Source organism: Callionymus lyra, chromosome 19, assembly GCF_982586985.1.
Source record: "Callionymus lyra chromosome 19, fCalLyr1.hap1.1, whole genome shotgun sequence".
NCBI lineage: Eukaryota > Metazoa > Chordata > Actinopteri > Syngnathiformes > Callionymidae > Callionymus > Callionymus lyra.
In genome coordinates, this window is record NC_141836.1 from 6,682,095 (window position 1) to 6,709,718 (window position 27,624).

General features: G+C 43.5%; 1 protein-coding gene across 4 annotated transcripts; it reads right to left on the reverse strand.

Annotated features, from left to right (window-relative positions):
- Positions 1 to 1,094: 1,094 nt before the first annotated feature.
- On the reverse strand, positions 1,095 to 27,487 carry arhgef25a (Rho guanine nucleotide exchange factor 25a). 4 transcript variants are annotated; one of them, XM_087780994.1, is made up of 17 exons: positions 27,306 to 27,487; positions 26,686 to 26,800; positions 13,225 to 13,532; positions 10,286 to 10,396; positions 9,898 to 10,013; positions 9,760 to 9,826; positions 9,580 to 9,683; positions 9,395 to 9,464; positions 6,517 to 6,606; positions 5,114 to 5,206; positions 4,859 to 4,909; positions 4,705 to 4,782; positions 4,446 to 4,637; positions 3,334 to 3,514; positions 3,040 to 3,269; positions 2,814 to 2,942; positions 1,095 to 2,196 (listed from the first exon to the last, which is right to left on the reverse strand). In XM_087780994.1, the coding sequence occupies exons 1-17, from the start codon at positions 27,399 to 27,401 to the stop codon at positions 2,074 to 2,076; spliced, it is 2,154 nt and encodes a 717-aa protein (XP_087637120.1). In that variant the 5' UTR covers positions 27,402 to 27,487; the 3' UTR covers positions 1,095 to 2,073. The 4 variants fall into 4 exon arrangements, with proteins under 4 accessions (XP_087637120.1, XP_087637119.1, XP_087637122.1 ...); XM_087780993.1 differs by having other exon boundaries at positions 1,095 to 2,199; XM_087780996.1 differs by lacking the exons at positions 26,686 to 26,800; positions 27,306 to 27,487 and adding an exon at positions 22,070 to 22,371 and having other exon boundaries at positions 1,095 to 2,199.
- Positions 27,488 to 27,624: the final 137 nt, after the last annotated feature.

Here is a 27,624-nt window from a genome sequence, read left to right on the forward strand (position 1 = left end):
CTCTCCTGGACGATTGAGAGAGCTCGAAGAATGTTGGGGAAACTTATTCTGGTCACTTGTATTTGGTCTGGACCTGAACCTTTCCAGGTGGGAGGAGGCCCGGGGTCAGACCCACAACAGTCAAGAGAGATTAAGACAAGAAGCACAAACCTGTGAAGAGTTCATGTTCTGTGTGGAAGAAAGTTCAGCTCCAGTTGTGTGTTTGTGTGTGTGTGTGTGTGTGTGTGTCTGTGTCTGTGTGTGTGTGTGTGTGTGTGTGACACAGACAGAGTGGGTGTGTGTGACAGGGACAGATAGCACACAGCTAAGATAAAGACACACGTACACACACATCCATCACTCGTTTCAAACACACAGATTAGCAGGCTTTCGTGCTGCTGGAGAGGATTTGTGTGTTTACACGCCGTCAGAGACAGGCGAGCGTTCAACCAGCAACCCCTGGATTCTGCTAACTGGGTTGCCCTTATCTCTCGATGCTCATCGACGACTTAAACACAGGTATCGAAAGTGAAGTCACTGATAACGGCTCAAGGCCATGGAAGTTTATCAGGGCCTTGAACGATTCAATTTAACAATTCGAACTTTATTTTGTAACAATTATTTATTGACATTTAAACGTTTTATACGCATTTAGTTATATTTTATTTAATTATTTAGATATTTAAAGGTGTAATTATTATTTTTATTTTTTCAATTCAACAGTTTAATATTCAAAGTACAACCAAATTCAACCGTTTGATATAGAAATAATTCAATTAAATCGGCAAATTGACAATTAAATGCTTGAAAAAACAACTTGAAAAACAATTAATGAACTAATCCACTCATTTAGAAGTATTTTCGACCTAAAATAAAATAAAAACAAACGTGATAATAAATTCAAATAGTAATAATAAAGTCTTGCAGGAGGTTTAAAATTATGAAAAGGTCTCTGACGTCACACACCGTCATCAGGTGAACCAGCGTGGATGCTGTGTGGCGATCATCATCAGTGACTCGGCAGTATGGCGCCCTCTGGCGACCCCTCTAAGTAACGACTTTCCGTTTTCACCGTTGAAGCACAACAACAGCACCTCTGTGGTTGAAGTCTTTTATTCGGTTGTTCTTCCACATGCACAGCAGCCGACATGTCATAAAAATCCCTTCATGACTGCATTTTTATTTACATAAAAAAAACTGTTTTCCTGGAGACCCCCCCCCCCCCTGCCCTTGAGCAGAACCAGCTGATCTGTAGTTCCAACACTCAGTGTGTGACCAGCGGAGGAAGACCTGTTTTGGCACCGTCTGCGGAGCGTGACATGCGTGGACCATTATGAGCAGAGGATGAACATGCAGGTGAGTCGTTGAGACCGACTTCAAAAGGAACCAAACGGAAAACGTCAGCGTAATTGTGTGTCTTGTGTTTTTACTCTTCTTCTTGCCAACACTTCTGGTCTGGAAAACATCTCGTCTCTTCAACTTGATTAAAAAAAAAAAGTATGATTCATAAAACATTAGAGTCTGCTCGTAAATTAATCTCGACTGCCTGTCCTGGCTGTGTGTGTGTGTGTGTGTGTGTTTGATGGAACTACACGTGTGTGTTGATAGAATCCAGGAACACATCAGCGTCACTGACTGTCTTCTGCTTCTCATGACTTCATATCTTCATCCAAACCTTCAAGGATCCCACTGGAATGGCGGAAAAAGTGCACTTCAGTGTGTGTTCCGAACGATCCGACCAGAGGAAGGACTCTTGATAGAGGGAACGTTGGGGGTCTCACTTCCAGGAACTCGAGTCTCCTCCAGAAGTTGCACAGAGAGGCTCCAGGGGGCGCCCTCGGGCCTTTTAGTTGATGGACGTGAGCGTCATGCACCACAGCTCATCCACCTGACAGCGACACGTACACGCGTGTGACTCCAGTAGTCGTCCCGCTGAGGAATGTTCTGGTCGCCTGCACGAGCCACGAAGGTCCAATGAAAAGCAGAAACAAAGTATTTTTTAATCCGTGTTCAACCGACGAGAGTCTGAATCTTCTGCGAGTGTCCACAGAAGAGCCGGTTTTTAATCCAGAATCTCTCATGGTTTCGAGAAGTTCAAAGGTCGTCCTCCGCCAGCTGAGCCAGGTTGCTGGGTCTTCGTCCGGCCGAAGGGCCCGTCAAAGGAACCGGGTTCCCGAAATCAGCAGTCTGAGCTCTACGGCAGCTCTCTCCTGCCCTCTGCTGGAGGGAGAGAAACATCAACGTCAGAGGATTGAAAACGTAACGAGGAGATGGATGGAGGCTTGAAATCATGGTCATCACTGTGTCTCTGAGCAGAACAACATTTTTGAGTGGTTCTGAATATCAGGGAATTTTTGAGACATTGGTAACTGTTTTGTGTGTTTGTTGTGAGTTCGGGAATGGTGTCCCAGAAGGTTTGTGGGTCTAGTTATGCTCAAGGTTTCTGCATGTCATTAGGATTGTTTTCTCTCACTCATTGTTGATTCGCCTTTTTAATTTTCTCTCTTAGTCTTATTTTAACTGCAAAGTGTGGTAACTTTGTAATGATTTCGACACTTAAAATAAAATTGAATCGATGAGGTTTTAAACGTAAGATGATGACTTTGATTCTCAAACTGTTGTCGAATAAGTCACCATGGCAACCAAGACAACTCACACACAGTCAAAATTTTCTATTTGGGACGAGAACCACTTACACACTTCCTGGTCCTGCCCAGTCCGCTTCCTGTTTTCGAAGGAGTCTATAAATATGTGTAGTTGCGACTCACCTCGCGCCCAGCAGGGGGCGCACTCACCACACTCATGCAAGCTTCAAATAGAGGACGCGAGTTTACCTGCAGGTGTGTGGCAGGTGAATAAAGCCCGTTGGTCAACGTGCGGCAGTTCTGGTCGGGGAAAGCCAGCTGGACGTGCGAGGGGCAGGAACTGTGGGGGTCAGCAGGACACGGGGGGGCCAGAGAGGTCTGCAGACACAAGAGGAAGATACATGCATTTGTCTTCAAGACCCACTGGAGGAACTCTCCGGACCACCATCAGTTGGACCGACAAGGTGAGACTCACGTCTGGTAGCGGGCAGAAGTCCACAGAGCCGGGGTTCTGGGTCTGGCTGGGCAGGTAGAGCGTGGGCAGGGACGTGTTGTAGGACTGCAGGGACGGCAGCCGGTGACGGTCGATGGAGGCGGAGGAGTGGGGTCGGAGGGCGCTGGCTGCAGACAGGGGGGGTCTCATGCTGCGACCCAGACTGTTGGACTTGCTCTCGCGCCGCTGGTACTCGATGGGCGACTGCAGCGCTGGAGGACGGATAAAGACGGAGCCGTTATTGAGGCCCCACGGATGTCAGGGGCCCGATCGTACCGTTGAGGAAGTTGCGCTGCGACTCCAGGATCTGCACCACGTCGTTGGTCCACGACCTGCAGATGTCGGCGGACGACGCCTGCAGCTGGTAGCGGACCACGTTCCCGTCCGGGTTCCTGGACGTCAGCACCAGGCGCGACTCGTCGCCCTCGACCGTCGGCTCCAGCCCGAGGCAGCTCACCTGCAACACATCGCGACGCCGGTGTTAAACAATGCCGGAGGCGACAACGGAGGTGTGAGGCTGTTGTGTAGCTGTGAAGCTGTTGTGTAACCAAACTGGTCCTGAAACAAGAGCCAGTAAATGTCACATGAATGTCTGGCTCTGGCGTGAGAAGAGCTGTAAGAACATATCGATACTTAAAGATCGCAATCTTTTTTTTTCTGCATGATAACAATATTTATAATTATCATTTAATTTGATCACAGTTCTTTTATGGTTTATATTTCAATAAAGCACATGTGTTTTTAAATGTACAAATATTTACTGCGTTTGTTATTTAAACTTCCTGCCGACATTCCCTGCCACAAAAAGACCAGGATCCCGGCAATGACTGAGGACAAGAGGATACAGTTGAATGTTTGGACATATTTTGGTTTGAAAACAAATGAAAGCAGTTACGACTTCATTCATTCATTCATTGACAACCGATTTATCCCGCGGTTGGGGTCGCGGAGCCTATCCCAGTGTCATAGGGTGAGAGGCAGGGGACACCCTGGACAGGACGCCAGGGCACAGAAATACAGACAACCATTCACACAAAGTTCTCAATTAACCTCTGTATGTTTTTGGACTGTGGGAGGAAACAGGAGTAAACCCACGCAACACGGGGAGAACATACAAACTCAACACAGAAAGGTTGCCTTGGCCTGGAATCTAACCAGCAACCTTCTTCCTGTGAGGCGACGGCGCTAACCACTGCGTCACCGTGTGCCCTTCGTCAAGAGTCATGTGGTCTGTAAATTCTGCGACACCAGAGTCTGGTACTCGACAATACTACTTCCTATCAGCTTTAAAAGTTTCTGGAGTCGACTGTATCCTCTCGTCCTCAGTATCTCGCAGGTTTTCATTGTTCTATTATCTGCAGACGACCTAATGATGAGTTTTTCCTCGCCTTGATGCTGTTCTTGAAGACATATCCGGGCAGCGAGAAGCCTTTCCTCCGGTCGATGGGCTCGCTGAAGATGACCAGCTGCTCGAACAGGAAGATCCTCCTCTCCTTGGCGCGGGACAGGAAGCCGCGGTCCTGCTCGGTGACGGTGAAGGTGTCCTGCTGCAGCAGCTTCCCCTGAGCCGTGATCTTGCCCTGCAGACGGCGGGTCGGGGGGGGGCTCAGCACCAACCCTTGCTAGACGTCGCACCTCCACACTCACCTCGAAGCCCTGCAGACGCCCCACGTTCATCATGTCGTTGCAGCGCTTTGGCACGAAGCACATGACCTCCACCGCTCGCTGTGGGACACAAACCACGAGATGTTCATCTTCAACGACCGCTTCACATCATGTCCAGATGATGATCTCCACACACCTGCAGCTCCTCCGTGTCCGTGCCCGCTTTGGTGCAGTACTTCAGGAAGTCCTGTTCAAATAAACACAGCGTGGTCACGGCAACATCTGGAGCGGGATTTACGAGGAACTTTTCATCAAAGGCGTTTACAGCCACGTGTCGGAGCGCCGGAGCTAATGAGTGTTCCAGAGAAGTTTCTCTGAAGCTCTGCTGCTCTCGAGTGAATCAGACCATCCAACAACATGATCAGAGTCACATGACAAACGCTGGACTCACCTTCAGCAGCAGCTGGTACTTCATGATCCTCTGCACAGGTTTGATGAGCAGGTCGTTCAGTTGCAGCCGGTGACCCAGCAGCTGCCTGAGCTCCTGAGCAAACACAACAACATGAACTGATGGTTCACATTCAGGTGTTCAATCCAGAGCAGCTTCATCCATTCACTCAGCAGACAGTCGTCACCTCCGCTCCGACAACAACGTCTACAACAGCTTCACAACAGAATTCTGATTACAAACACAACGACAGTGAAGAATAATGACAACCAACACAATAACAGCAACAAAAGTGATGACAGCAAACACAACATCACCAATAATAAAGACAACAAACACAACAGCAACAGTAGGAATAATGACAACAAGCACAACAAAAGCAAGAATAATGACAATAAACACAATTAAAACAACAGGAATAATGACAAACACAACAACAGCAACAAGAACAATGGCAACAAACAAAACAGCAGCAGCAAGGACAATGACAACAAACACAACAACAACAACAACAAGAATAAGGACAACAAACACTATAACAGCAACAACAACAATGACAACAAACACAACAACAGCAACAAGAATAAGGACAACAAACACAAGAACAGCAACAACAACAATGACGACAAACAAAACAGCAGCAACAAGAATAAGGACAACAAACACAAGAACAGCAACAACAACAAACAAAACAGCAGCAACAAGAATAAGGACAACAAACACTACAACAGCAACAAGAACAGTGTCAACAAACACAAGAACAGCAACAACAACAATGACAACAAACAAAACAGCAGCAACAAGAATAAGGACAACAAACACAAGAACAGCAACAAGAATTAGGACAACAAACACAAGAACAGCAACAAGAATAAGGACAACAAACACAAGAACAGCAACAAGAATAAGGACAACAAACACAAGAACAGCAACAAGAATTAGGACAACAAACACAAGAACAGCAACAAGAATAAGGACAACAAACACAAGAACAGCAAAAAGAACAATGACAACAAACAAAACAGCAGCAACGAGGACAATGACAACAAAAGCATCAAGAATAAGGACAACAAACACAACAGCAGCATTGATGATGAGAACAAACAACAACAGCAGCAAGAACCATGAAAACAAACACAACAACAGCAACAAGAATAATGACAACAAACACAACAACAGCAGCACGAATAATGACAGCAAAATACAGCAACAGCAGGAACAATGACCACCAACCAAACAACAAGAATAACGACAACAAACACAACAAGAATAATAAAAATTCAATATCAACAGTAATATCAAAACACAAAAAGAATAATGACAACAACAGCAGCAAAAACAATGACATCAAACAGGAAAATAAGAATGAAAACAAACAACAACAGTCTCTCGTCTCAGTAACTCACCTCAAAATAGGTGTCGATGTACTCGGAGACGATGTGCTCCGACTTCGGCTTGTTCTGACAGTAAACCACGTACATGTGCAGACGTCGCTCCTGAAGCGACAGCAACACAAAGACTCATCAGCGACGACACAGTTCATCGGTGACGCGGTTCAGTCGACCGTTATATATAATTCACATGGAGCCGGCGTGTAACCCGAGATAAGTCTGTACCTAGCAACAACTGACCCGGAGACCAGTGAGCCTCGAACATGGAAAAATGATTAGAGCGGCAGACTTTGCTTCAGGGACGTTGTGATGGAAATACAACGTGAAAAGACACACGCTGGCATCGAGACGCAGACAACAGTGTGTGTGTCTGCAGCAGCTCATTTGTACAATAAAAGTGTCTGATGGTGAACACAAGACTTTAAATCATGGAAACAATCTTTGATCTTCTGCTCACAGACTAGCTTTCATGACTACAACCACCTACGGCTGTTTATTTTCACTCATGTCTGTAGGACTGTAACAAATGTGCACAGTCAGCCTTTTTAAGCTACTTTTTAAAGACCTGCATGAATGTTTGGTGTGTGTCTGTGAATGTTTGGTGTGTGTCTGTGAATAATAATGAATGTTTGGTGTTTGTTTGTGAATGTTTGGTGTGTGTTTGTGAATGTTTGGTGTTTGGTGTGTGTCTGTGAATAATAACGAATGTTTGGTGTTTGTTTGTGAATGTTTGGTGTGTGTTTGTGAATGTTTGGTGTTTGGTGTGTGTCTGTGAATAATAATGAATGTTTGGTGTTTGTTTGTGAATGTTTGGTGTGTGTTTGTGAATGTTTGGTGTTTGGTGTGTGTCTGTGAATAATAACGAATGTTTGGTGTTTGTTTGTGAATGTTTGGTGTGTGTTTGTGAATGTTTGGTGTTTGTCTGTGAATAATAATGAATGTTTGGTGTGTGTTTGTGAATGTTTGGTGTGTGTCTGTGAATAATAACGAATGTTTGGTGTGTGTTTGTGAATGTTTGGTGTGTGTCTGTGAATAATAACGAATGTTTGGTGTGTGTTTGTGAATGTTTGGTGTGTGTCTGTGAATAATAATGAATGTTTGGTGTTTGTTTGTGAATGTTTGGTGTGTGTCGGTGAATAATAATGAATGTTTGGTGTGTGTTTGTGAATGTTTGGTGTGTGTTTGTGAATAATAATGAATGTTTGGTGTGTGTTTGTGAATGTTTGGTGTGTGTCTGTGAATAATAATGAATGTTTGGTGTGTGTTTGTGAATGTTTGGTGTGTGTTTGTGAATAATAATGAATGTTTGGTGTGTGTTTGTGAATGTTTGGTGTGTGTCTGTGAATAATAATGAATGTTTGGTGTGTGTCTGTGAATAATAATGAATGTTTGGTGTGTGTTTGTGAATGTTTGGTGTGTGTCTGTGAATAATAATGAATGTTTGGTGTGTGTCTGTGAATAATAATGAATGTTTGGTGTGTGTTTGTGAATGTTTGGTGTGTGTCGGTGAATAATAATGAATGTTTGGTGGGTGTTTGTGAATGTTTGGTGTGTGTCTGTGAATAATAATGAATGTTTGGTGTGTGTTTGTGAATGTTTGGTGTGTGTCTGTGAATAATATTGAATGTTTGGTGTGTGTTTGTGAATGTTTGGTGTGTGTCTGTGAATAATAATGAATGTTTGGTGTTTGTTTGTGAATGTTTGTTGTGTGTCTGTGAATAATAATGAATGTTTGGTGTGTGTTTGTGAATGTTTGGTGTGTGTTTGTGAATAATAATGAATGTTTGGTGTTTGTTTGTGAATGTTTGGTGTGTGTCTGTGAATAATAATGAATGTTTGGTGTTTGTTTGTGAATGTTTGGTGTGTGTCTGTGAATAATAATGAATGATTGGTGTTTGTTTGTGAATGTTTGGTGTGTGTTTGTGAATGTTTGGTGTGTGTTTGTGAATGTTTGGTGTGTGTTTGTGAATAATAATGAATGTTTGGTGTTTGTTTGTGAATGTTTGGTGTTTGTTTGTGAATGTTTGGTGTTTGTTTGTGAATGTTTGGTGTTTGTTTGTGAATGTTTTGTGTGTGTTTGTGAATAATAATGAAGGTTTGGTGTTTGTTTGTGAATGTTTGGTGTGTGTTTGTGAATAATAATGAATGTTTGGTGTTTGTTTGTGAATGTTTGGTGTGTGTCTGTGAATAATAATGAATGTTTGGTGTGTGTTTGTGAATGTTTGGTGTGTGTCTGTGAATAATAATGAATGTTTGGTGTTTGTTTGTGAATGTTTGGTGTGTGTCTGTGAATAATAATGAATGTTTGGTGTGTGTCTGTGAATAATAATGAATTCTTGGTGTGTGTTTGTGAATGTTTGGTTAATGTTTGTGAATGTTATTGAATGTTTGGTGGGTGTTTTTGTGTGTTAATGATTGTTTGGTGTGTTTTTTGAATAATCATGAATGTTTTTGTGTGTTTTGGTGATCGTTATTGAATGTTTGTGCGTGGTTGGGGGCTGTTTGGTGTGTGTTTGTAAATGTTTGGTGTATATCAAATGTTTTGTGTGTGTTTTGTGAACGCTATTGTCTGTATATGAATGCTGAGTGTTTGTTTGTGAATGTTAATGGATGTTTCCACTGTTTGTGAAAGTTTACTGTGTGTTTTTGGAAGTAAGGTTTGTGTTATTGTGAATGTTTGGCATGCATATGTGAACGCTATTGTGTGTTTGTGAATGTTTGTTGTCGGTCTTTGAGTGTTAATAAATGTTTGGTGTGTGTGTATTGTGTGTTTATTGTGCGTTTTTGACTGCTCTGTGTATGTGTTTGCGAAATCTTTGTGTGTGTGTTTTTCATCTGTTTTTGTCCGTTTGTGAATCTTTGGTTTATGTTTGTGTGTGTTCATGTGTCTCACATGTTTAATGAAGAGTTGACTCAGTCGCTCCGGCTCAGCCAAACTCTTCTCCAGCTCACCCAGGAAGTATCTAGAGAGAGAGAGTGACACACACAGACACACACACACACACACACAGGGGTGTAAACAAAGACGCACACTTGGAGAAACAGCTGCGATGAGTCACTTGAGTGTTGACGACTCACTCTTTGTGCCAGTCATAGATTTGGTGAATATTCCCAAAAACTATTTTGTCTTTTCCCTTCATGTCCTCTGGGACTCCCTTGGAGCTCATGGTGTTCATGTAGCCCTGCAGTAACACACACACACACACAGACACACAAGACAAGTGGTCCAACACTGATGAAGGGTCTCAACAGTCGTACCTCCACGATGTGTCCGAGGTCTGCCACGTAGATCTTCTCCGTCTCCACCAGCTCCTGCAGCACGAACCTACACAGATGTCACGTGGTCATGTGGTCATGTGATCACGTGGTCATGTGTGAGGGTCAGTGAAGACCTACAAGCTCTTCTCCGAGGCGCTCCTCCTCTCCTCCTCGGTGTCGGCCGACCACTGGCTGCACGAGTCGTCCGTCAGGACGGAGCTGTCGTCGGGCATGAGGGCGCAGCTGTGCACGTCCTGCAGGACCAGACGGGAAGTTCATCAAACTGACACGGTGACTGGGGGTTGCCACGGTGACCGGAGCGGCAGAGAAGATGATCGGATCACGAAGCAGATAAATAAGAACTGTGTCATGTGAGCGTCATGATCTTGAACATGGACACTTCCTGTCCCTCACTGTTGTGTTGTGTGTTCTCACGACGACACACTTTTGTTGGATCTTCGGTGAAGGAGAACCATCTCACGTCCGTGGAGAACCTGGTGAACCATGGATGTCACGCTGGTCTCACCTGGTAGTTGTGCAGCGACGTGCAGCCGATCAGAGAGTCCGTGATGTAAGTCGGGGACTGCAGTGTCGCCGGAGAAAGATCCTCTGGACTCGCCAGCGCTTCCTTCCACTCCTGACACAAGTGGATCCATTATGAAACATGAATATATTATTATCTTCATCATCATCATCATCATCACAACCTTTGTAAGTTTCATCATCCTCTTCATCAATATCTTCATCAACACCATAATCTCTACCCTCATCATCATCTTCAAAGTGATTATCATCAATATTTTCATCATCTCTACCATCTTCATCATCATCTTGTCTGCAATCTTCATCTTAACCATATTCATCATCATTATCACCTTCATTAGCTTCCTTATCAAAATCGTCATCATGATCATCATAACCTTCATGAACATAATCGTGACCATCTTCATCATCATCATCACCTTCATTACTATCTTCTTCATCATCATCATCACCTTCATTACTACCTTTATCATCGCCTTCATCAATATCTGAATCATCGCCTCTACCATCTTCATCTTCATCTTTATCATCAGCAGCGATATATTTTCATCATCCTCACTACCATCTTTATCATCATCAATATCTTCATTATCATCTCTACCATCTTCATCACCACATCTACCATCCTCATCATCATCACCTTCATTCATAATTATACCATCAATATCTTTATTATTATTGCTCCATCTTCATCTTCATCAATATCTTAATCATCCCTTCCATGTTAATATTCATCATCCCTACCATCTTCATCATAATCAATATCTTCATCATCACTACCATGTTCATCTTCATCATCCCTACCATCTTCATCATCATCAATATCTTCATCATCCCTACCATCTTCATCAATATCTTCATTATTATTGCTCCATCTTCATCGTTATCAATACCTTCATCATCTCTATCATCATCAATATCTTCATCATCACTAACATGTTTTCATCATCCCTACCATCTTCATCAATATCTTCATCATCCCTACCATCTTCATCAATATCTTCATCATCCCTACCATCTTCATCAATATCTTCATCATCTCTACCATCTTCATCAATATCTTCATCATCTCTACCATCTTCATCAATATCTTCATTATTATTACTCCATCTTCATCGTTATCAATACCTTCATCATCTCTATCATCATCAATATATTTATCATCTCTACCATTTTCATAATAATCAATATCTTCATCATCTCTATCATCATCCCTACCATCTTCATCAATATCTTCATCATCATCATCCCTACCATCTTCATCATCATCATCTCCACCATCTTCATCAATATCTTTATCATCTCTACCATCTTCATAATAATCAATATCTTCATCATCTCTATCATCATCCCTACCATCTTCATCAATATCTTCATCATCATCATCCCTACCATCTTCATCATCATCAATATCTTCATCATCTCTACCATCTTCATCAATATCTTTATCATCTCTACCATCTTCATCAATATCTTTATCATCTCTACCATCTTCATCATCATCAATATCTTCATCATCCCTACCATCTTCATCATCATCATCAATATCTTCATCATCATCAATATCTTCATCATCTCTTCCATCATCATCAATATCTTTATCATCTCTACCATCTTCATCATCATCAATATCTTCATCATTTCTACCATCTTCATCATCATCATCATCATCATCTCTACCATCTTCATCAATATCACCATCATCTCTACCATCTTCATCATCATCAATATATTCATCATCTCTACCATCTTCATCATCATCAATATCTTCATCATCATCTCTACCATCTTCATCATCTCTACCATCTTCATCATCATCTCTACCATCTTCATCAATATCTTCATCATCTCTACCATCTTCATCAATATCTTCATCATCTCTACCATCTTCATCACCATCAATAATCTTCATCATCTCTACCATCTTCATTAATATCTTTATCATCTACACCATCTTCATCATCATCAATATCTTCATCATCTCTACCATCTTCATCATCATCGATATCTTCATCATCCCTACCATCTTCATCATCATCAATATCTTCATCATCTCTACCATCTTCATCATCATCATCATCTCTACCATCTTCATCAATATCTTCATCATCTCTACCATCTTCATCATCATCAATATATTCATCATCTCTACCATCTTCATCATGATCATCATCTCTACCATCTTCATCAATATCTTCATCATCTCTACCATTTTCATCATCATCAATATCTTCATCATCTCTACCATCTTCATCAATATCTTTATCATCTCTACCATCTTCATCATCATCAATATCTTCATCATCTCTACCATCTTCATCATCATCATCATCATCTCTACCATCTTCATCATCATCAATATATTCATCATCTCTACCATCTTCATCAATATCTTCATCATCTCTACCATCTTCATCATCATCAATATCTTCATCATCTCTACCATCTTCATCATCATCAATATATTCATCATCTCTACCATCTTCATCATCATCAATATATTCATCATCTCTACCATCTTCATCAATATCTTTATCATCTCTACCATCTTCATCATCATCACTATCTTCATCATCATCGATATCTTCATCATCTCTACCATCTTCATCATCATCAATATATTCATCATCTCTACCATCTTCATCAATATCTTTATCATCTCTACCATCTTCATCATCATCAATATCTTCATCATCATCGATATCTTCATCATCCCTACCATCTTCATCATCATCATCATCTCTACCATCTTCATCATCATCAATATCTTCATCATCTCTACCATCTTCATCATCATGATCATCATCATTCATCAGCACCTTCAGCATCATAATAATGTTCCACACAAAGCAACTGTTTCCAGAGTAGACTCATGAAGATCAAACTTTTCAAATATACATTAAATCAAGGTTATTTTCCCACCAGTTCTTTGTGAGTGACAGGCAGGACAGTGAAGGCCTCGTCCGGTCTCGGGGGGGCTCCGAGGTCTTCGCTGTGGACATGGGGCTGGAGAGGGGGAGGTTTTCCTTCAAGTTTGCGGATCTGTCGTTCCCCTTTGGCCGAGGCCCCGGCACTCAACTTGCGCACCGGGTTGGTCAGCCACTTCTTCAGGGTGCTGACCGAGCGCCTGGACCCGGGCGAGCTCGGCGCCGAGCTGCTGGACGCCAGAGGAGGCAGCGACACCACCGAGGTGGAGATGCTGCCCTCGCTGCCCGCCGCCGAGTACGAGTCTGGAACCCGAGAGGAGAAGTTAGAAACGGAGATTGGATCTGAGCTGAGGTCAGTTTCACGTCTGCTCAACAAAACATGTCCCAGCTGGTCACCGCGCTCACTTCCTGTTCCAAATTGCAGCGGAAGCGCTGCGAACACAATAATGACCGACGACTCTTGCATGACCCTGATGTGATCCGACGATACCGCGACTCCATACATCTACACAAGTCCAAAACTTAAGCATGAGGAACACACTTCCTCCCGCTGGATCCAGGCGGCCATTTTTATTCTAGTAGGACGCCCTTATACCACAATCAGAATTGTTGAACACAACTTTGTTCAGGCGTGCGTCTGACGGACGGTCTGTCGTTCTGGAGCACTATCTGGGTCACCAGTCGAGGAACAAAAACATCCTCCACACGTCTTCGGAGGAGGATGATGATGATGAGTTTCCCCCTCGGAGCCAGCGGCGCCCACACACTGCAGAGGCGGCACCGGAGAAAAACCTCCTCTCAGTCACGGCGACGGTGCCTCGCGCTCCTGATCATGGAGCGACAAAGACACGCTTGAAGAAAGTCCACATGTGACCGGAACTACAACCCACAACCACAAAGCAATGTTTTTTAGAAACAATAAGTGATGATAATAATTAGCGTTTAAAAACAATCAGAGGCAGCAGCTGCACCTTCTGTCGATGTGTTGAATATTTGATGTCGATATTGAAAACATCATGATTGTGAGTCACTGACTGATGGACTCACTGTAAAAGCTTCTTCCACTGACTTTGTCACATGAAACCTGAGCTGCTGAGTCCACAGAAGCTGCACTGAAGGAAACATCTAGAAGCCTCATCTCACACACACACCATCTCACACAATCAATTATCACACACCTACACTCTCACATATACACAAATACCTCACCCCGCAATCACACAATTACAATTTCAAAGACACACACGCACAGCATCATAAAAAGAACACAGACCAAAAAAAAATGCACACACCTTCACAAACAAAATTACACAGATTCACACACACACAACACACACAGGAATAATTACAAAGAAACACTTACTAAAACAAACACATAGGCTCATATCACCTAAACACACACTAACAAAACACACACACACTTAAATAAACACACCATTACACAAATAAAAACACACACAAGTAAAGAAACAAACAAACAAACAGACACACACACGCACACACTATGCTCACCTAAACACACACTTACAAACACACCTCTACAAAAATAAACACACAGACACACAAATAATTAAACACATATTTACACAAATAAACAAACACACAAATGCACGGCATCACACCAACAAACAGACACAAAAGACCAGTCACGTAGATAAACACACAATGGACACCTTTACACAAATAATAATAACACACACACAATTAAACACAAACAGACCTTCACACAAATAAACAAACACAAAGAAACGGACACAAATGAACAAACAGTCACACACAGACACACACACATACAAAACAGAATTGCTCCTGACGTGAACTGTGATATTGTGTCATTGTTTTTCTCTGCGTTTCTACACAACAACTGATGAACGACGTCTGAACTTCGGAGTCTGAACTTCAGTGCTGATGAAGAAGGTGAGAAGAATGCAGTCAAGATGGACTTCCCGTCACTGAGCTGCACTCAGTCATCAGACCTCGCAGCACTTAGTAGTGAAGCACGTGAGCACAAACGCTGTCCTGTGATGAACTCCTGCTTCAGCCGGACCAGAACATCGGACTGTTTAGCAGCATCACATGATCACGGCGGACACACAAAGTCACCATTAGACACCACTGACACACAAACGTCTACACATTCAACTGTTCACCAGCCTCAGGTGCTGAAGGGTGAAGAGTAAATGTGTTTTGTGTCGTTGGCTCCATGGTTCCTCTGTCAAATATCAACTGTTTGTGTGTTTGCATGTATTGTGTGTCTGTGATGCAGTATGTTTTTGTGTCTGTGTACCGCTTTGTTAGGTGTGTGTGTTTTTATGTGTTGTTTTTTTGTGTGTGTGCATGTTTGTCTGCGAGTGTTTTTGTGTGTGTCTGTGTGTTGTGTGTTTGTCTGTGTGTGAGTGTTTTGTGCTTTTGTGTGTGTTGTGTTCTCCGTTTGTGCGTGCATGTATTGTGCGTCTGTGATTCACTATGTTTTTGTGTCTGTGTACCTCTTTGTTAGGTGTGTGTGTTTTTGTGCGTTGTTTTTGTGTGTGTGCATGTATGCCTATGAGTGTTTTTTTGTGCTTCTGTGTGTTGTGTGTCTATGTGTGTTTGTCTGCGTCTGAGTGTTTTTGTGCATGTGTTCTCTGTGTTTGTGTATCTGTGTGTAAGTGTTTTGTGCTTTTGTGTGTGTTGTGTTCTCTGTGTCTATTTGTTTTTGTCTGTACAAGCATGTTTTTTGTGTGTTTGTGTTTGTGTCTGTATGTGTGTTTTTGTGTTCTGCGTGTGTATGTTTATCTGTGAAAGTGTTGTGCTTTTGTGTCCTCGGTTTGTCTTTGTTTTTGTGTATGTGTTATTTTGCGTGTGTTTTTGTGTGTGTTTTGCCTTCGTGTGCGAGTGTTTTAGTGCATTTGTTTTTTGTGTTCATGTCGATATGTGTGCGTATTTGTGTTGTCTGTTTGTGTGCATGTGCCTGTGAACCCTCTTGTTTCATCATCTCTTGCAGCATCTCAGCAGTTGTGATGCATTTTTATGTTGTGACGAACAGGCGGATATATTTACACGCTACTGACAATAATAGTCATAATAACAACAATAATGACCGTTATCATCATCTTCTGGCTGCACCTTCTTGATCTCCTGAACCAAGAGAGATCGGTTCCTCGACCATCAACGTTCTCATCACGTTTCAGTGTCACAGGCTCGTTATTTCTGAACCACCTGCAGCTCCCAAGACTTTCTTCTCCGGCTCGTCACCATGGCAACCGGACACAGGAAAGTGAGGGACGCCCGCTCTCGCAGTAGCCTCCAGCAGAACCAGCACAGATGTGGACACATATGCTGACTCGAGATGTTTGTCATCGACCAACAGTCTGCAACACACGTTCCATCACTGAGGAGCTTCATCGTCGTGAAGTCAAACCTGTGGCTTCTGAACTCGTATTTATCACGATGTTTTGAATGAAACGTGTTGAAACACACGGTCACTGTTGTCGTCTGCATGATCCGATGTGTTAATATGGTTTCATGTTCCACTTTGATGAGCCGCACGAGGAACTCACGAACAAAGGAACCTGCTCGGTAACTCGATCCGTACCTCAGAGGCACGCTCGATGTTTTCACTCGTCCGCTCGCGTGTTGTGATGCTAAACCGCTAATCACGCTAGCATTGATGGATGATGAACGCAAACATCGACCCGTCATCCACCTTCTGCCGCGTTATCCTGGGTCAGGTCGTGGTGGCAGCAGCTGGAGCTAAGAGTTCCAGACTTTCCTCTCTCCAGAAATATTTTTGAGTTCTTCTCGAGATGTTCTCAATGGCTGAGGACGGGAGGATACGGTCGACTCCAGCGGTTTTAAATATTTTGGTTTCGAAACAAATGAAAGCGGTTACGACTTCGTCAAGAGTCATGTGGTCGGTAAATTCTGCAACACCAGAGTCAAGTACACAACAATACTGAAAATATATCTACAATACCACGAAATATCGCATCGTTTCCTGTGTATCGTGATACGCATCGTATCGCCCAGATTCTCAATACACACCCCCGTGTTTGTAGCTCTCAGCTTTGTTGAAGTTGTTGGTCCACTTCAACGCTAAACTGTCAAGTGTGTAACTGCAGTGCAGAAGTGTTTTTGTCGTCGACGGCTCAGAAGGAACCGCAGACCCCCTTCAGCCTGAGAGCGTAAAAAGACCCATATGGTCTGGAAGTGGGGGGTTGAAGTTCGGGGGAAGCACCTCTCCCCCCTCCCCTGTGGTGGAGCATTATTTCTAAACAAGGTATGGAATGCACTCCTGAGTTTCCGACTTGTTCCTGTGTTCTCCCTTTTTTCTGACACAAACGGAGCAGGAGAGAAAAGTCATGGAAAACTGGGATGGACGGAGGAGAGCCGACCAGACGGAGCTAAAGGAGGATTGAAGTGAGAGAATGTGGAAAAGCCTGAGGGACGATCCGACGCTCCCTCGGTGTTTCACATTCCAGGCTGACCGATCGTGCAACGTTTGTCCAGCTGGGAGACTCGGAGCTCTGGGAATTCTTTTCTCTCCCTCCCCTGCATGTACAGGGGGAGAAACAATATGGAGATCGTTTTCAGAGCCGAGAGGTCGCGGGGGGTTGAGTGGGAGGGCGACAGGGATGACGAGGTGGAGGGTGGGCTCGCGTGCAAAGATTAAAAATATCTCCGGCTGCCGAAAACAAGGCCGAGCCGCCGCAGCACCTTTAATTTCGGCTATTTTTGTTGCTTTTTCCATCGTGTCTGCCTTCCAGCCTGCGACCCCCCGGGAAGAGAAACTCTTTTCCCTCTCTCCTGCCAAGCAAACTGATTATTGTCAGACCAAACCAAACGATGGCAGAGACATCTCTGACCACTTCACTGGATTTAGTTCCTAATCGATGCAGCCATGAGCTCGTTGCCCACATCCGCCGCAAAACAAACCCGATCCTTTCAAGACACAACATTCCAGTGTGATGAAAAATGTCAAAAAGAAAGCGCAGACCTCTCTCAAGCAGCTCATCTCCAGCCATTAAGTTCTCTTGTTACATCTGAGGACTTGTCAACAAATGTTGGCACCAAAAATAAAACGTCATATCATCAAAATATTTTCACGTCAGATTTTCCGTTTCACTGCATGTGGCCCTGAACGCAGCACGGTAGGAGCCCAATAAGTCACGACAAACACTTGAAAATAATCTGTTAAAAAAGTTAATCGAGAAAAATGTTTTGCTCCGACAAACGCATGACCTCCTTGGCAGAGGTAATGAAAGTGTGGAACAATGCTTGGGGCTCTGGAGAGAGTCCAACGCTGTTAGTTTTTCTAGACTTTTAAAATCCACTTCCGGATTTTCCGGCACCAACAATAAACAATCCAAACATCTTTGCTGCGGATGTGCAGAGAAAACATGGAGCTTCACCCCCACCTCGCCATCAATCTTCCTCCGGCTCACAGGTCTCACTTACTTCCTCCCCCAGACTCACAACAACACAAACTGACGGTGGAGCTCAGCGACGAGAATTATTGATTATTGTCGTTTTTTCCTGATGCAGTGCAGCTGCTCGCCTGCACAAGACGACGTCCTAAAAGAGGAACCTGTCTCACTGTGACACTAACCTGGATGAAAACATCTTCACACGGTCAGGATTAAACATAAAACACTGGACCAGACCTGGGCGGAGTGCGGCCCGGGGGCCACATGAGGCCCTCGTAATGTTAAATTATGATCATGTATAAATGGTTCTAATGCATTAAAAAGTGTATTTTGTATTTATTATTCATTTACATTTTTACTTATTTACTTTTTCCCTTATTGTGTGTAATTTTTTGATCATATAATAATCCCTCAAAATATTTAGTTAGTTAAAGAAATGTTTTGAAAAACACTCATATATACAAGAATACAATGGCAGCTTTTTGAGCTTTCGAAATGTCACGGCCTAATGACGAATTTCCTTTTTTTTTAAGGGATTTTCTTGTCTTTCTTTTTGCTTGACGGCCCCTAACAACATTCACAGAATTGAATGTGGCCCTTGAAGAATTTGAATTGCCCACCCCTGCACTGGACAGTTGTAGCTAGTGTTAGCATTGCAATTACAATGATGAACGTGTGTGTGCATCTATATGTTAGTGTGTATAAATGTGTGTGTGCATGTATATAAATGTGTATGTGTGTATGAATACATGTGTGAGTATGCGAGTGTGTGTGAATGTGTATGAGTGTGTGTATTTGTGTAAGTAAGTAAGTAAGTAATATTTATTTATATAGCGCTTTTCGAGACCAGGGTCACAAAGCGCTTAGACAATCAAAACAATACTCAAAAAAGTACATACTTTAAAGATCAAGATAATACTGAGAACAACACAGGATAAAATGTGTATAAAAGTTTGTGTACATTCATGCGTGTATCAGTAAAAGCTAGCGTTAGCATTGTTGCTATCTCGTAGGAACGCAGACACATTACACCTGAACCAGATCAGGTTGTTTTTGTTGAAACTTTGTTTCATATTTTACGCTCAAATTTACAGAATTTCCTCAAAATAACGACATCACATATTGTCTGTGAATATCGTAATAAAAGGGATATTATCGGGTCGAGCTAGTATGAGCAATCATGCTAGCAACATCACAATTGTGACTTAAAAAAAAGTAAGATATCTTTACGAACAGACTAGGAGGTCAGAGCGCCACCTATCATGATGGAGGTGTTTGACTCACGTGTGTCGGGAACACTCTCTTTTCGCAAACGTTGTCGTTGGCGACGGTAAACGAACGACTTGCCAATGAAACTTCGCCCGTAGGGTAAACAAGGAAATGACAAAACGACATCCGGGAGGGTGTCAGTGTTGTTCAGGCACGTGACCCGGTGCAGGATTGGGACGACCCACATGCTGCGGCGTTTACACACCACAGCCGTCCTGGTGTTTGTGGTCTTGCATGGGTGACGGGGACGAGACCTACTGACGGTGCCGCTGGTGAAGATCTGGTTAGCATGTTAGTTAGGCTAGCCATGAAAAATTAAAAGCACAGGGATCGTCCTCCACGTGTTTGTGCGCCGTGATCCGAGCGTGCAGTCAGCAGAAGATTCATTACATAAGAGATTAAACTGCAGGAATCTGAGCTATGTATCCAGGCCAGCCTGGTCCGAGACCCCCCCCCCCCCAAAAACAAAAACATATATGAGAGGAAGCAACACCAGCGTCGTCTCCACGCACCAGTCAGAGGTCACGAGTGGACGACTGAGGTCAAGTTTGTCACTCAACTGAGCCAGCAAGTGGAGAATATAGTCACCTGATCTGGATCAGGCGTGTCTGAGGAGCAACATTAAGGGAGACACTAGTCTTCAGGAAAGTATTTCCACTCATCATCATCATCATCATCATCAGTCAGGTCAGTGAGAGCACCTGGAAACAATTCCTGCACAGAAACGTCGTGGACGGTTTCAGGAGGTTCTGACATTAAAATAAATGAGTTGGAAAAAACACATTAATTTTTCCGGAATCAGAGCCAAATATCAGTGAAGAACTTTTGTACAAAGATCTCTTGTATTCACGCGACGATCTGATGCTTCATAACCGTTTATAAATGTATTTGTGAGTGTGTATGTATGCGATTGTGTGTGTACGTGTGTGTATGTGTCTATATGGAAGGGAGTATAGGTGTGTAGGTAAGTGTGTGTGCATGTGTGTCTGTGTATATAAATGTATGCGTGTATGAATGCATGTGTGTATGTGAATGTGTATGAGTGTGTGTATTTGTGTATAAAAGTGTATGGGTTTTTGCATGTGTATAAGTGTAAGTGTGTGAATGTGAGTGTGTGTATAGGTGAATGTGAGTGTGTTTATGTGATTGTGTGTGTATAGGTGAATGTGAGTGCGTGTATGTGATTGTGTGTGTATAGGTGAATGTGAGTGTGTGTATGTGATGTGTGTGTATAGGTGAATGAGAGTGTGTGTATGTGATTGTGTGTTTATAGGTGAATATGTGTGTGTATAGGTGGATGTGAGTGTGTGTATTTGGTGTGTGTGTGTATAGGTGGATGTGAGTGTGTGTATGTGTGTATGTGGTGTGTGTATGTGTGTATGTGGTGTGTGTATAGGTGGATGTGAGTGTGTGTATGTGGTGTGTGTATAGGTGGATGTGAGTGTGTGTATGTGATGTGTGTGTATAGGTGAATGTGAGTGTGTGTATGTGGTGTGTGTGTGTATAGGTGGATGTGAGTGTGTGTATGTGTGTACGTGGTGTGTGTATGTATAGGTGAATGTGAGTGTGTGTATGTGGTGTGTGTATAGGTGGATGTGAGTGTGTGTATGTGATGTGTGAGTGTGTGTAGTCATGAAACATGGCTCCCGCTGCTTCACTTCATCTGTGATCCGCTGCTTCTATTCCTGCGACTCTAGGATCCAACAAATAAAAGTTAAATAACTGTTGTTTGTGTTGTGTTGGACGCGCCGCTCTGTCGACCTTTGTGTGTCGTTCACCCATGTTCACGTACACACCGGAGCGACACACACACACACACTCCGACTGTTAACGTGTATTAGAAACACATTTTTCTGTAACAAGAACTTTCTGCTGCTCACTGTGTGTTGATGTCGCACACATGTTGTGTAGCTGCAGGCGTCAACACACCATGGCTGTTATCTGGACAACTTCTCCGTCACGGTCGGGAGGATTACTCAGCACTTTCTCCCCTCTGCACCTCCGTATGATGAGCGAGCGTCTCTCACCTGTCGACTCGCGTCCATCAATCACTGTGACATCACAGAGTCACATGACTCCTCACTGTTGATGCTGCCATCAGAAGTTCCTCAAAGTTACACGTCTGGACTCGCGACCACGACACACACGCTACACACACACACTGACCTCTGACCCGGGCATAGCAGCAGCCACACTTGGCCAGGACTTTCCGGAACAAGTGCTGGCAGCCGCAGCTCCGCTGGTGTCTGCGCTGATGGTAGTGACCTCCTTTCATGCTGCTGAGGCGCTCATGGTCCGTCACTCTCTCCCTCGCTCGCTCTTCGCCTCCACAAAGTTTAATCCCTCAGAGACCGACGTCGGATCTTCACGAAGAGAGGAAGGAAAGCTTCGGACGCGTCTGTGAGCCTCCGTCAACTGGTCGACCCACACGGAGCTTCACGAGGAAGGAGGGAGGGAGGGAGGGAGGGAGAGAGAGAAAGAGAGAGAGTCGGGTGGAGTCAGCTCCAGTTGCTGCTGACTGACTCAGGATCAGGTTCCCACTCCCCCCTTTTCTTCCTGTGCTCTCCCCCCTGCTGCTGTTTTTCCTCGTCCACTCCGTCTGAGCTCACGTCTCCCTCTCTCTCTCGCTCGCTCTCTCTCTCTCTTCATGACCCAGACTCTGTTGTCCGAGCGAGTCGTGCAGATGTGCAGACGAGTCATGTGACGTGTGGAGGATGAGAGCTCCAGTCATGTAGCGTCAGTTTTCTTATGCTTTGAACTGAAGACATGAACTAAAGACATGAACTGAAGACATGAACTGAAGACATGAACTGAAGCCATGAACTGAAGACATGAACTGAAGACATGAACTGAAGACATGAACTGAAGACATGAACTAAAGACATGAACTGAAGCCATGAACTGAATCCATGAACTGAAGCCATGAACTGAAGCCATGAACTAAAGCCATGAACTGAAGACATGAACTAAAGCCATGAACTAAAGACATGAACTGAAAATATGAACTGAAGACATGAACTAAAGCCATGAACTAAAGCCATGAACTAAAGACACAAACTGAAAACATGAAATGAAGACATGAACTGAAGACATGAACTGAAGACATTAACTGAAGATAAGAACCGAAGACGTGAACCGAAGACGTGAACCGAAGACGTGAACCGAAGACGTGAACCGAAGACGTGAACCGAAGACGTGAACCGAAGACGTGAACTGAAAACATGCACTAAAGGCATGAACTGAAAACATGCACTAAAGACATGAACTAAAGACGTGAACTAAAGACGTGAACTAAAGACGTGAACTAAAGACGTGAACTAAAGACGTGAACTGAAGCCGTGAACCGAAGACGTGAACTGAAAACATGCACTAAAGGCATGAACTGAAAACATGCACTAAAGACATGAACTAAAGACGTGAACTAAAGACGTGAACTAAAGACGTGAACTAAAGACGTGAACTAAAGACGTGAACTGAAGCCGTGAACTGAAGACGTGAACTGAAGACATGAACTAAAGACATGAACTAAAGACATGAACTGAAAACATGCACTAAAGACATGAACTAAAGACGTGAACTAAAGACGTGAACTAAAGACGTGAACTGAAGACATGAACTGAAGACGTGAACTGAAGACGTGAACTGAAGACGTGAACTAAAGACGTAAACTGAAGACGTGAACTGAAGACGTGAACCGAAGACGTGAACCGAAGACGTGAACCGAAGACGTGAACCGAAGACGTGAACCGAAGACGTGAACCGAAGATGTGAACCGAAGACGTGAACTGAAGCCGTGAACTGAAGCCGTGAACTGAAGACGTGAACTGAAGATTGTGAACTAAAGACGTGAACTAAAGACGTGAACTGAAAAGATGAACTAAAGACATGAGCTAAAGACATGAACTGAAGACATGAACTGAAGACATGAACTGAAGACATGAACTGTAAACATAAACTGAAGACATGAACTAAAGACATGAACTAAAGACATGAACTGAAAACATGCACTAAAGACATGAACTAAAGACGTGAACTAAAGACGTGAACTAAAGACGTGAACTGAAGACATGAACTGAAGACGTGAACTGAAGACGTGAACTGAAGACGTGAACTAAAGACGTAAACTGAAGACGTGAACTGAAGACGTGAACCGAAGACGTGAACCGAAGACGTGAACCGAAGACGTGAACCGAAGACGTGAACCGAAGACGTGAACCGAAGATGTGAACCGAAGACGTGAACTGAAGCCGTGAACTGAAGCCGTGAACTGAAGACGTGAACTGAAGATTGTGAACTAAAGACGTGAACTAAAGACGTGAACTGAAAAGATGAACTAAAGACATGAGCTAAAGACATGAACTGAAGACATGAACTGAAGACATGAACTGAAGACATGAACTGTAAACATAAACTGAAGACATGAACTGAAGACATGAACATCTATAGTTCATCCATCCATCCATCATTTATCCACGATCTGTCTATCAATCATCCCTCCATTCATGATTCATCTTTACATCAATAATCCATCCATTACTGATCTATCCATCCATCATATATCCAATGTCAGTAGAACCATCCCTCCATCAATCCATGTATCCACTACCCATCCATCAATTTAGATCCATTCATCTACCAATTCCATCTATTATCTCTCCATTCTTCCTTCATCCATCCATCCAACATTTCTTCTCTCATCCATTGTCTATCAACATCCTTCATTCCAGGTGGAATCAGAGGTAAGAAGTTGTAGTTAAGACTTTCATCTCTCCATAAATATCTTTCAGCTCGTCTGAGAGGTTTTTCCAGGACAAACACAAGACACTATGTCCCGATGTTTGCCGGGTCTACCACCTAAAGTCTGTGAGTTTGACTCTGAACCAGCAGAAAACAGAACCACTGTGAGTTCAGAAGTGTCCCTCGCTCGTCCAGCTGAAATTCTGCCAAAATCTGCTCACTTGAATTTGATTTTCCTCCCACAGCTCCCCCTCTTCCTTCCTCGTGTGCAAACCCAGCTCCAATTAAGGAAAAACTGGCATTCTGCAGGTCAGCGCGATAAAGAGAAACTTTTGGCCGACGTCCTAACCAGGAGCAGGAGTCACAGAACAAGTCCAGAGCTGCCAGGCCCGCGTTTTGTCCACCGTTGGCACCGATCTGGTGGCAGATGGATTCTTACGAGTTTGTTTTCGGTACCAGACGGGGATTACCGAGACGATCCCCGAAGGTTCGAAATCCACGAAGAATGAGTTGCACCGACCACAGGAACCGAGGCCACAAACCAGTCCAGATGTGAGAAACTAACTAGATCTAGTTACCGACCAGGAGTGAAGGGATTTGACTTGTGCGTGTCGTGGCACGACCGTCACTGACGGGCACAAGTCTTGATTCAGACTTGCTCCTGATAAGCATCGGTGACCATTTCCTCTGGACCCGTGGGTCGGCTTCACTCGCACGTCCCTGTACGCCGTGTTCTCTACACGGTACAACAACACACGCTCAGACCCACAAAGACCCTTTTGTTCCACTCCAGCACGCCACGACCACATCTACACATGTGGAGCTAAAAGTTTAACGAAGACTAGATACATGTCGTCCCTCGCAGAGACAACCTCTCACGCTGAAAACAGTTGTTTTTTGGACGGATAATTGTAACTAAAACTGTTACAGACTCGCACTCTCAACGACACTGACTGCTCAGATCCTGGAGGCTCCACATGATAACACAATAACAGTGTAGTACACATGCCAGGCCTACGTGTGGCGCTAGAACACTCACGGTCGAAGAAACGGAGAAGCATCGCACGAGTAAGAGAAGAACAACTCAAACCGTAAAACAAAACTACACAGACAACAGGAAGATGGAAGTATATCAGGACAATTAGAATATTGAATTGAACATTTAAAATGTTGAAACTTAACTTTTTTTAAGGGTTTAATTATTTTTAAAAATGTATTATTAAATTGAATATTGTATATTGAGAGTAAGAATATTTCTAAACGTTTTTTTTTTTTTTTTTTAGACTTAATTACTTAAATTCAATAATCACTTTATTAAAAAATGATTTTTATTGAATGACCTAATTGGATAATTTGAATATTGAGAGGTTGAATTGGTTCAAATTCAAAGTTTTAACTTTTCACTTATAACCTCAAAAATGCATTTTCTAACTTCAATATTTTTTAATTCGTAACCTTTTAAATTCAATATAAAAAAACCGTTTTATATATCGTAATATATTGCCATCAAACAATATTGAATTTAAAAGGCTGTGAATTAAAATGATTAAATTGTGAAGATTTATCTTTTGAAATATTGGAACAAGGGTATCAAAATCCATGTGTAATTTGTTAAATACATAGATTTAGCCTCACAATATACACATTTTTAAATATAATAATAAAAAAAAGATGAAATGCTCTTTTTTTTTTTACATGTCAGATTCAACCATTCGATATACTGATGGAACATCCATAGAGATGGTTCCTGCGACACATTATCACAGTATTAAAGATGTATATCTTAACATATAATCTGATGGATCCACTCGATGTGTTCTGATGATCCGTGCTCGCTGTTGTGCGCTCACGAGACATGATCGCACAAGGATGGTGTTGAAAAGAGCCATTAAAGTGTTTGGAGTCGGTGGCGATGACTGACGCAGCAGCTCTGCAGGTTTCTGGAATCGTTCAAACAATCACAGAGTTTGTGTTTCGGTCAGAGCTGGTTTGGTGAGGGTCCGTGTTTGGAGTGCGTCACGCTCGCTGCAGCTTTCCGGTCCTACCTGTTCTCGCCTCCTGCTCCGGACCCGTCCAGTCTGACCCCTCCGGCTCCAGCCGACCCCCCGCAGGTCGCCCCTCCTCCTCCTCTCTGCTGGAGTGGACGTCGCTGGCGCACACCTGAGGGACACACGGGTGAGTCACGGTAAAAACACACAACTGAAGCCTTTCCTTAACCCGCAGCCGCACAACTATCAGGATCACACTTGTCGTCCACCTGACTTCATTGGACTGGTCAGAGACCCCGTGAGCTCGAGGTCACAACACACAGTGAACAATCACATCAACGGAAACGTCAAGCTGACACGATCACAGACACACTCAAGCCTGATGTGGATCTACTTAATCCAGTTTCTTTTTTTTTTTGAAATGTGAAAAATAAAGATTCAAATAAACAATAAAACACTTTATCAGTTAGCTAACCTGTTAGCAGCATTAGCATTGCGCCACAGAGTGTGGCTCACAGAAGGAGACGATGGGAAACAGATGCAAATCCATGAATTAAACCATCGCACTGTAAAGCTCTTCATCAACAATCCTTTCACATTATGACCACCAAGAGAAAAGCAGGAACATGTCAACTTGAAATGGATCCATGAAGGTCTCCTCGTGACCATGAACTCACCCACTGGGTGTTGGGCAGCGCCACAGAGGTCAGGACGTCGGCCATGGCCCCCAGCATTTGGTCGGTGCGCCCAGAGTTCTTTTGCAACGCCTTCATCCTCCGGCTGGTCGTCTCCTCGTCCACCTTAAAACTCCTCTCTGTGTGACTTGTGACTCCTGACGGACGCCGTCAGCTGGTGTTCTCTGCTGGAACCTGAATCTGCTGAGCAGGACACGTCCTCCTCCTGGAATCCTCCTTCTTCTCCTTCTTCATTGGCTCAGAACTGGTCCGGCCCACCGCCTCTCCTGGTCATCAATCTTCAGTCTCACATCCTCGCGAT

Bases quoted from the DNA above. Each gene is read 5' to 3' on its own strand.
- arhgef25a (XM_087780993.1), bottom strand. From the start codon at position 27,401: ATGAAGGCGTTGCAAAAGAACTCTGGGCGCACCGACCAAATGCTGGGG. The intron at 9,684-9,759 runs GTACGACTGTTG...GTGTTACTGCAG, and splicing joins ACCTCGGACACATCGTGGAG to GGCTACATGAACACCATGAG. The intron at 4,910-5,113 runs GTGAGTCCAGCG...TTATTTGAACAG, and splicing joins AGTACCAGCTGCTGCTGAAG to GACTTCCTGAAGTACTGCAC.